At 38.3% G+C, this 11,312-nt stretch overlaps 1 protein-coding gene across 2 annotated transcripts in view; it reads left to right on the top strand.

Annotated features, from left to right (window-relative positions):
• The window catches only part of matcap2 (microtubule associated tyrosine carboxypeptidase 2), a 48,718-nt gene extending 37,627 nt beyond the window's left edge, over positions 1–11,091 (top strand). Inside the window, exons 5-7 of one of the 2 annotated variants that reach the window (XM_072560713.1) lie at positions 39–344; positions 2,679–2,738; positions 7,347–7,466. In XM_072560713.1, coding sequence (XP_072416814.1) covers positions 39–344; positions 2,679–2,738; positions 7,347–7,357 — 377 coding nt within the window. In that variant the 3' untranslated portion in view covers positions 7,358–7,466. Of the gene's footprint in view, positions 1–38; positions 345–2,678; positions 2,777–7,346 lie in introns of both variants that reach the window. The other variant, XM_072560712.1, reaches the window with a different exon arrangement.
• Positions 11,092–11,312: the final 221 nt, after the last annotated feature.

Consider the following 11,312-nt stretch of genomic DNA (forward strand, 5'->3'; position numbering starts at 1 on the left):
GCCAGTTTTATGAAATTAACATTGAATTCCTTGTGCAGGGACCCATTATCTTCGAGGTTTAAACAACAATCTACAGCCCTGGTGTAACTGGAATGGTCGTAAAAAATATGGACTTAAACCAATTAACCCAACTGAAGAGGGATTGGCCAGTATCCACAGTGTGCTGTTCCACAAAGACCCTTTTCTCTGGAGAGCAGCTTTGCTATACTACACAGTCTACCAAGCCAGCCACATGTCCTTTCGGGAACTCTTCCTTGACATTGGCAAATTTGTGGAAAACCCAAATACTCGGTGGGATTATTGTGTACGAGCCAAACGTGGTCAAACTGACACATCCCAACCAGGTAGAGAAACTTATTCTGGTGAAACATGGTTAGCAACCATACTCATGGAGTAAAAGCTTGAGATTTTTGTTTCTACAACTTTGACTGTTTGCAATCATGTAACCAGTCTTCAGCCTTCCTTTGCAGGAAATTCAAAGGTGATCCTTATCTAATGCAAATAATTATATGTGAATTATAGCACAGAAACAGGTCATTGGTCACAACTGGTTGATGTTGGTATTTATGCTTCATCTGAGCTGAGTTCTCATTCTACTATCATATTCTTCTATTGTTTTTCTCCCTTATGCACCTACTTAGCATACGCTTAGCCTTCACTATTTAATGATACGTTTATCTCCAAGAGATAAATGGGTACCTGAACAATGTAGACCAGGAAGGCCCCAAATTTGATCCTGATCTGTGCTGACATTTGCAGATCTCAGCTGTGAAACCCTGATGTCAAATAGGATTTGCCATTGTTCTTGTTCTACTGTCCAGGGACCTTTTGCAGACACGTATGGACATTAAAGAGGATAGCATTGGACTTAACCTTGATGTTATCAGAGATAGAATTCCACACCATTGTTTATTGGCTTGTGTTGAGACAAGCAATCAGCAAGTTGACAGTGTATATGGAACTGGATCCCAGAAAATGATTCATTCCTTCACAAAAAAGAGAAGGGAGAAAAATAACCAGAATTATCTAGCATTATATAGATGATTTCTAATTCCCTGCAGGTAGTAAGGCAGTGATGTTTCAGCATCCACTGTCTTGATATCCATCACATACAGTTTGTAGGTTGATTCACAGTCCATCTTCACTGTACATGTGCTTGTTGGTAATGAGTAGAAATCTAGACAAAAACCGAAGCTGAATTCCTAGCAAGAACTCAACAGTGCTAAAGAGTATTCTCCTGGCTACTTTACACTAAGTTCCGACAAATCTACCCACTTCCAATTTTAATGGATGTGCAACAGGAACTGTTTGATTATACACTGTCAGGATGTGGATATCAGCTACTGATTTTATTGAGGTGATGTGCCTCCATTTTTACTTTATTTTTAGAAACCTTCTTGGAGATATGATGGGCAGTATCCATATGTTAAGTTCCTTAATAGCATTACTTGTGAGCCTTCAGTGAGAATGTTCCTTCCATATCCAAGCCACCAAGTGTAGCTGCTTCTAGCTTCATGATTCCTGACTCTCTTATGACCTCCTGTACCTTCATGGTTTTTCCTCCATTCTACCCTTTGACCTCTCAAAGTATCTATTCCCCTACCCATCAGTCTGATCAGGATCTGCCTTTGCACATAATCTTTTATTTTCTCTGCTATATTACCTGCTCTTTGGTCCTTAGCTGTATCCATTTGCTGCATTTCCTACCTCATGGGCAGCCAGCTTGTCAATCAGGTGGGAAACTGTAGAAAAATACAAAAGATGTCCAGCTGTTATAATCTGTAAAGCATCCAGGAAAACAGTACTAGCAGATTTTCCAAGTCAGAATGATGAATAGTTTGGAGGGGAACTTGCAGGTGGCCATATTTCCATGTAACTGCAGCCCTTGTCATTCTGGATGGAAGTGGTCTTGGGTTTTGAAGGTGCTTTCTAAGGATATTTAGTGAATTTCTACAGTGCATTTTGTAGATAGCACAAACTGCTGCTCCTGAGCATCTGTGGTGGAGGGAATGGATGCCTGTGGATGTGGTACCAATCAATTGGGTTGCTTTGTCCTGGATGGTGACAAACTTCTTGAGTGTTTTTGGAGCTGCACACATTCAGACAAGTGGGGAGTATTCCATCTCATTCCTGACCTGTGACTAGTAGGTGGTAGACAAGCTTTGGCGAATCAGGATTTGAGTTACTTGCTGCGGTATGCTTTGCCTCTGACATGCAGTTAAGTTTCTGGTCAATGGTAACCCCAAGTATGTTGCTTTTGGGGGATTCAGTCATGGTAACACCAATAAATGTCAAAGGGCTGTGGTTAGATTGTTTCTTGTTGGAGGTGGTCATTGGCATTTGTTTGGAGCATGTTACCGCCCAATATTTAATTACAGCAAATTTTCATTCATCCTAAATTGGGGTCTGCTAAACATTGAAAGTCACTGACTTGCCAATCAACCAGCACACTCCTTTTGTATAAATTTTGGATTTCCCTTTGAATTGGTATTTCTTGCAGATTGTCCTGATGAGTGCAAGATGAAAACCTTCAATAATATGCACCTCTTTCCCCCACACACTGTTTCTTTGTTTCTTTATTCTCCTTCCTCCCAACCCTAATGACAGATATAACAAAGAAGTTATTCTTGATCATTGAAAAATGATTAAGAACAAATATTCACTTTTGTCTTACATAGGTTGTTTCAGCAAAGACCAAGTCTATTTGGATGGCATTCTTAAAATTCTGAGACACAGAGGTAACATTGACTTTCAGCTTTTAACAGCATTGGGAAAGGTCAGTTGAATTGATGGACTAATTTACTGCTGTTGATACTATCTTTTCTGTTCTTGATACAACCATTCATAGTACTTTCAGCCAATTCTCAATTGATACAAATATAAACAACTGAAATGGTTAACTAACTAAAACTGATAAGGTAGCCCTGGACCCTTCCTAGGAGTCCATCGAGCTATCATCTCTTTAGCTCATTCTTTGCCAAGCTCAGACTCTCAAAACAGCAGCAAACTCTGGAATATAAAGCAGGACTATAAAAAGCTTCCAAATCCATATTCTCATGATTGATTTTAAGTTGCCTTGTTTAATTTTCTGACTTGATTTAAAAAAAACTAGAGATATTAAACTACTAAAGACCAGTGTCATGGATATAACAACAACTTTACATTATATTCAGACACTTGATATTCAAACATCTATAATGATTTTGTTCATTCTGATATCAGTGGTCCATAAGTATGCAATGGAAAACTGACAGAAGTTGCACCATTCCAAATTCAAACCAGTTTTCTGTCAAATTCCTAAGTATCAATTTTAGCAGTTAGCATTTTGATTGAATGCTAAATTTAGAACATGGTGTCCAAATTGAAAATCTCTTGAACATGCCACATGTAAAGTTCACTGTGTAAATGACTGAATGCCCACCATGAAACCAGTCTGAGCAAATACATATGTGATATTATAAATCATACAGCCACAGTGTAGAATGGTGCATAACTGCCATTCTTGTTTGGAAAGGTATCAAAAAAACTGAATGACTAGACAAAGTTTCACCCTGGTTAGTCAAACGTAGCGATTTGGTCTGTGCGCTAAACCCAGAGTAAGAAAGTTCTTGTTGAGGAAAATCTTATTGATAGAAAGGACAATCAATAATTAGAATGTCAAATATTAACGTTTATTGAACAATAAAAATTGACATTTGCCAAGTTAAAGCATGGTATACACTCCCTTTACCCCCTATTCCCATAAGCCTCCCAGCAACTGTCATATCTCAAATACTACCCCTTGCAGTATCAATATTTTTAGACATTTTTTGCAGGCACCCTTTGCAATATTTAGCCTAAACATGTATGTCTATTTACATATTTGCAAATTTTTGACAGTTCTCCAAGGTTTCCTACAACAATCTTGCCTTTTATTCCATTTGACCAGAGGTTGTAATCAACTTGAATCCTCAGGTCATTCTACTACTCAGTATTGCAGTCTAAGCATCTACTTAGTAAGCTAATACCAGACTCATTACAGCCCAAATGTGCAAGTGCACCCTAGCTATAAATGCAGGTCATCTTTCTCAAAGTTATATATGGAGGTACACATTTGGAGGTATGCCAAATTAAAATCTTCTGAACAACATCCCAATAACGCATACAAATTATTTTTTAAACTTTTGAATCACTAAGTTTATATACAGTACGACTTGACATTATTAATTACATAAATGTGCCAACAAGATAATACAAAATAGTCTCAAGTTTCCTTGAGGTACATTGTTAATAGAGTAAATACATCCAGGGAAGTTATTTGGGTGGAACTGAGAAATAAGAAAGGGATGATCACCTTATTGGGAATGTATTATAGACCCCCTAATAGTCAGAGGGAAATTGAGAAACAAACCTGTAAGGAGATCTCCGCAATCTGTAAGAATAATAGGGTAGTTATAGTAGGGGATTTTAAATTTCCAAACATCGACTGGGACTGTCATAGTATTAAAGGTTTAGATGGAGAGGAATTTCTTAAGTACGTACAAGACAATTTTCTGATTCAGTACCTACAAGAGAAGGTGCAAAACTTGACCTACTCTTGGGAAATAAGGCAGGGCAGGTGACTGAGGTGTCAATGGGGGAGCACTTTCGGGCCAGTGACCATAATTCTATTTGTTTTAAAATCATGATGGAAAAGGATAGACCAGATCTAAAAGTTGAAGTTCTAAATTGGAGAAAGGCCAAGTTTGACGGCATTAGGCAAGAACTTTCGAAAGCTGATTGGAGGCAGATGTTCGCAGGTAAAGGGACGGCTGGAAAATGGGAAGCCTTCAGAAATGAGATAACAAGAATCCTGAGAAAGTATAGTCCTGTCAGGGTGAAAGGGAAGGCTGGTAGGTATAGGGAATGCTGGATGACTAAAGAAATTGAGGGTTTGGTTAAGAAAAAGAAGAAAGCATATGTCAGGTATAGACAGGATACATCGAGTTTAAAGGAAGTCGGAGTATACTTAAGAGGGAAATCGGGAGGGAAAAAAGGGGACATGAGATAGTGTTGGCAAATAGAATTAAGGAGAATCCAAAGGGTTTTTACAAATATATTAAGGACAAAAGGGTAACTAGGGAGGGAATAGGGCCCCTCAAAGATCAGCAAGGCAGCCTTTGTGTGGAGCCACAGAAAATGGGGGAGATACTAAATGAACATTTTGCAGCAGTATTTATTTTGGAAAAGGATATGGAAGATATAGACTGTAGGGAAATAGATGGTGACATTTTGAAAAATGTCCAGATTACAGAGGAGGAAGTGCTGGATGTCTTGAAATGGTTAAAGGTGGATAAATCCCCAGGACCTGATTAGGTGTACCTGAGAACTCTGTGGGAAGCTAGGGAAGTGATTGCTGGGCCTCTTGCTGAGATATTTGTATCATCGATAGTCACAGGTGAGGTGCCGGAAGACTGGAGGTTGGCTAACCTTTTGCCACTGTTTAAGAAGGGCAGTAAAGTCAAGCCAGGGAACTATAGACTGGTGAGCCTGACATCAGTGGTGGGCAAGTTGTTGGAGGGAATCCTGAGGGACAGGATGTACATATATTTGGAAAGGCAAGGACTGATTAGGGATAGTCAACATGGCTTTGTGCATGGGAAATCATGTCTCACAAACCTGATTGAGTTTTTTGAAGAAGTAACAAAGAAGATTGATGAGGGCAGAGCAGTAGATTAGATTACTTACAGGCCCTTCAGCCCAACAAGTCCACACAGACCCGCCGAAGCGAAACCCACCCACACCCATTCCCCTACATTTACCCCTTCGCCTAACACTACGGGCAACTTAGCTTGGCCAATTCACCTAACCTGCACATTTTTGGACTGTGGGAGGAAACCGGAGCACCCGGAGGAAACCCACACAGACACTGGGAGAATATGCAAACTCCACACAGTCAGTCGCCTGAGGCAGGATGTAGATGTGATCTATATGAACTTCAGTAAGGTGTTCGACAAGGTTCTCCCTGGGAGCCTGATTAACAAGGTTAGATCTCATGGAATACAGGGAGAACTAGCGAACAGGCTGGGACTGTTTTCCCTGGAGCGTTGGAGGCGGAGGGTGACCTTTATAGAGGTTTACAAAATTATGAGGGGCATGGATTGGATAAATAGGCAAAGTTTCTTCCCTGGGGTTGGTGAGTCCAGAACTAGAGGGCATAGGTTTAGGGTAAGAGAGGAACGATATAAAAGAGACCTAAGGGGCAACCTTTTCACGCAGAGGGTGGTACATGTATGGAATGAGCTGCCAGAGGATGTGGTGGAGGCTGGTACAATTGCAACATTTAAGAGGCATTTGGATAGGTATATGAATAGGAAGGGTTTGGAGGGATATGGGCCGGGTGCTGGCAGGTGGGACCAAATTGGGTTGGGATATCTGGTTGGTGTGGACCAAAGGGTCTGTTTCCATGCTGTACATCTCTATGACTCTAGAGGTCTGTACTTTAATTCTGTGCACGTCACCTGGAAACACCTGATTTCGGTACTTGGTGCCCAATTTCTTTATTCCTTGAAATTCACCAGAGAACAAAGGTTGGTTATATTGTGAACTTTAGCAATAACAGGATACATATTGTTTCCACTTTAATTCTGCAAATTGGGCATTTGAGCCTGAATAAAATTCAGTTTCATCTTAATAAAATGTGAGAATATATTCAATAAAAAAGGGCCATCAGGTCTTCAGTCTCAGTCCTTTTGTCTCAACAGGAGTATAATCAGTACACAATCAGAAACTATTCCATCCATCAGGTTGATTCAATAGACAGTCCCTTGCCCTTTAATCATCCACTTTTAAAAGCAATTCCTATATGTGATATGGGTATCACTGGCTCAGCCAACATTTATTGCTCATCTAGAATTGCCCAGAGGGTTGCATAATCACTATTAGATCGCTTTTTTTAATCCACACCAACCAGATATATCCCAACCCAATTTGGTCCCACCTGCCAGCACCCAGCCCATACCCCTCCAAACTCTTCCTATTCATATACCCATCCAAATGCCTCTTAAATGTTGCAATTGTACCAACTGTTCAATCTCTCTTCATACAAAAAAACCCCCTCATTTCTGGGATTAAATTAGTGAACCACCTCTGAACCACCTCCAATGCCACGACATCTTTCTCAAATAAGGTAACCAAAACTGTGCACAGTAATCCAGGTGTGGTCTCACCAATGTTTGGTATAGTTGCAACAATACTTCCTTACCTTTACATTCTATTCTATTCTGAAGTATTTATTTGAAACAGCCCCCTAACCACATACAAGAAAAAGTGAATGCCAGCAACTAATACAAAAGATGAACTATGTTTCTATTTTCTCTTTCCTTCAGGTGTCGTATGAAGACGTAGACCGGCTAAAGGTTATTGCCTTATTGCAGAATGCCCAAATACCTTATTTCATGCAAGATCAGAGTCGGTATCTGGAGCAATTGGACAAGATCATGGAAGTGAATGGGTTGACTGACTGTGAACTCCAGATTTTGGTCTGACAGGAATTGACCCAGTTTAACACATGAGATATTGCCATATTTATAAGAATGGTGTACTAATCCTGGAACTGGAAACATGTTTAGCAGGCAATTTTTATTTGGTTATGTCTAATGTTTGTAGTTAATAAATCACTTTTAAGGCAGAAATAATTTCTCATTGAGGGTTTAAAGTATGAAGTACAGCAGATTGTGTGAATGTGTTTTATTATGTTTATGGTATTGAAATGAAATCTAATATTTTGTTTTTTAAAGCAAAATAAAAATAAGGGAACAAGCTGCCAGAGGAAGAGGTAAAGATTACAACTTTAAAAGACATTGGGACAAGTACATTGATAGGAAAGGTTTAGAGGGATATGGGCCAAACACAGGCAAATGGGACTAGTTCAGTTTAGGAAACTTGGTTATCATGGTTGAGTTGGGTTGAAGGGCCTGTTTCCGTGCTGTATGTCTGGATGACTTTTTATAATTGCCTGGTAAACATTTATTTGTGCAGCTCAGAATGAAAGAGGTGCTATGTGTAACTGGAATATTCTATATGGAGTAATAGACCAAAACGATAAGCAGAACTGTGATCATCAGCATGATATTAAAATTTGCCTGAATGTTTACACCCTGTAAAGCATTACTTAACATGTATAAGCGTTTCACTCTAGCTATGATGTGATGGATGCATTAGCTTACCTCTACAAGGAAGTTGTGTTCTAAGGAATGAACTATTGTGTGGCCTGCATTAAGAATAAACATCAGTGTTGAACAGAATTTCTGCTAAAGAAATTAATGACTAGTAATGCAATTTTTTTTTAATTGTTAAAATTGTCATGTTTATAATCTTTGAATATTATATCATTTTACATTGCCTACTCATTGCTCTGGAACTGAAAAAACACAGTTGTCAAGTTCCATCAGTTGTTCTCTAAATTGATCTCTTTGACCTTCAAGATGACTGCTATCTGGTACCTCAGAACAAGAGATCACTAAAGATGCCTTCAGTTTACCACTGTATAGAGTGTACAGCGCAACTGCAGGTCATTTGGCCCTACTTATCCATGATCATGTTGATGCTCCACATTAAACATCTTTCACCATTCTTCACCCAGGCCTACCACATTGTTCTATTATCTTTAAGTATGCATCATCTGGTTGCCCTTCAATACATTTATGCTATTTATTGCAACCACTCAAACCAATTGCTCTGTGGGTAAATATGTTTGTCCTGAATTGGATCTATTAGTGACCCTTAGTTTTGGTGTCCTTCTGTTTCTCCATGTCATCATGTGTGCAAAATCTACCTTAAAGAAGCTGAAGCACACTAGAATTCAACTTTTCAGAAGCAGCATTTTGGCCCAATTAATTATTTTTATTTGAGGAGGGATGGGAAGTAGAGAATATTTTCTTTAGAGTGTAGATTAAATTGAGGAGAGAATATTTGACCTCCAAAGGTTCTTGCATTGTCTGCTACTGCTAACAATTGATTGATTTTTCACATGCCATTCTTACTATTTACATTTTAGCACAAATGAATACATGTAAGGAATATGCACTTGCTTTCTTGGACTGGGCTGTGCATTACTGAAGGAAAATGAGTGCTATTATTAAATTGTTGTAATGAGGAACATTGCGTACTACTGTGTTCCTTTGGTACTTTACCTTGTCAGGCCAGCAAGATAAGATTGTGGATCCCATCCTCTATGAATAAACCAAACACAGCTGATATTCCAGTGGTGTGCGAATAATATGTGGTGAAAATCCAGTCCTGCTACTCTGACCAAAGGATGATTTCATATTTCATCCCTTTTTGCACGTTTGACAGATGAAGGCTAGCCCATGGAATGTTGCCATTTCTTGTGATACAAGTTATTTATTTATCAACCAACCAAAGGGGCCTGGACCTTTGCTGTGACCATGATTCTAATGTTATATTAAATTCTAACCAGGGTTGTTTGATGTGATTTTTAATTCATAATCTGAACTACAAGTCAAGCATTTGCCATTAATAGAGCTCTGAAGATTTAAAACTTAAAAGAACTGCTGATGCTGGAAATCAGAAATAATAAAAACAGAAATTGCTGGAATAGGTCAGCAGGGGTGGCTGCATTTGTGGAGAGAAATCAGACTTAATGTTTTGGGACCGGTGACCCTTCAGAACAGATTTTCTGTTTTGGCTTCTCTGAATTATCCTTTCAACACACAGCAAGGACTCTTTATTTTCCTATCAGTTAAACACAGGTGAGCGATTCATGGTTTTGTTTTGAGAATGATTTCCATAAAAAAAGCAATGCTATTTATAACTGGTACAGAGAGGTATGTGTAAAACTAGATTGATTCATTTTAGCCAAGATGCAATAAATTCAGTTATAGAATTTTTAAGTACGTTTCTTAAACCGTCTCAGACTACTGCAGCTTTAGGAGAATCAATGGATAGCTCCATGTTTTGTTTTAATTTCAGATTTTCCTTAATCACTTCCATCCTTTGGAATACTTATTCCCCTTGCACTGAGCTCCCCCACCACTTCCATTTGTGACTCCTGTAAACCTGAGGAGGAAAAAGGAATCCTTACATTTTGGAAGAATTATTTCTAAAAATAAGGCGACCTCAATCCAGTTGATGTCCTCTTTCAACTTCACCCACATGTGCTCAGTATTTACATAATTGTTTGGTTTAGTTGTGACTAATTTAATGGACAAACTTACCTTGGCTCTGGGGAGCTTACCTGGATGTCCATATGTTTTGCTTCCCCTTCTGTTTTTGTTTTGATTCATTGAAAACTCAATTCAAGCTAAGATAATTTGAATCGAATTTTCACAGATCTTTCGTTTCCCTAACATTGTTGCTTTAAGAACATTTAATTTGTTTGTTGTTACAAGTTTTTTTCTTATTGAATATTCAATGCTGTGAAATATTGTATTAAATATTACTTTTTGTATCACTTGCATTATTTGAATACTACTTTTTAAAAACCCTCAGAATAAATCTTTCAAATGCTCACCTTCCTCTGATAATCACCCTTGAGAATGGGCAGGACTGTTTTTTAAAAATCACATTCTGGTGCTCAAGGCATTTAATTTGTGTATTTAAACTATAGGTTTATGAAAGCTCACATTAAATGTACATTCCACACAGGACAGTCTGTAGGAATGAACTCCTGTGGTATTCACAAATTTATTGGTGCATGTTTCTTTGGGGGTATTTCAGTTTTCATCCATACTGCTACAACATTGCAATTCCACAACTATTGGTGTAAGTGTGGACATGTGTGCTAAATTAGATGTTCTCTAACTAGCAGAACCAAATGAATGGGAAGTGGGGGACTCCAAGTGCAGCAATATGTTCCTTACTGGGATTGATATCACATATTATTGTGGTAGTAAATTTTCAAATGATAGCGCATGTGATTGTTTATTAAATACAGATGAATTCTTTCAGCTTTTTCTCTTTAACCAGCCACCTCTTTGTGCTTGCAGTTTTGTACATGTGCATTTGGAGTATTTGCATTCTGATTGTTCCATCAGTTCTAAGTACTTTCAGTCACTGTTTTAGTCATCAAGTGTATCATTAGAAAAAAATAAACAATTATTTAAATAAGAAGTCCTGGAAAGTGATCTTTTCTTGTTTTAGTGAATGATAAACTTAGTTCATAATGTAACTCATACTTGTAGATTTAGATCTAAAACTATAATAAATTGAATAAAACTTACCTTTGTTACAGTAACACAACGTTAAAGTGAGTTAGACTAAAGAACAGAATAAATGTGCTGCTCACAGCACACGATGACAGTTTAGTTTTTCATACCAGAGCGTCTACAATA

Source organism: Chiloscyllium punctatum, chromosome 41 (genome assembly GCF_047496795.1).
Source record: "Chiloscyllium punctatum isolate Juve2018m chromosome 41, sChiPun1.3, whole genome shotgun sequence".
NCBI classification, from domain to species: Eukaryota; Metazoa; Chordata; class Chondrichthyes; order Orectolobiformes; family Hemiscylliidae; genus Chiloscyllium; species Chiloscyllium punctatum.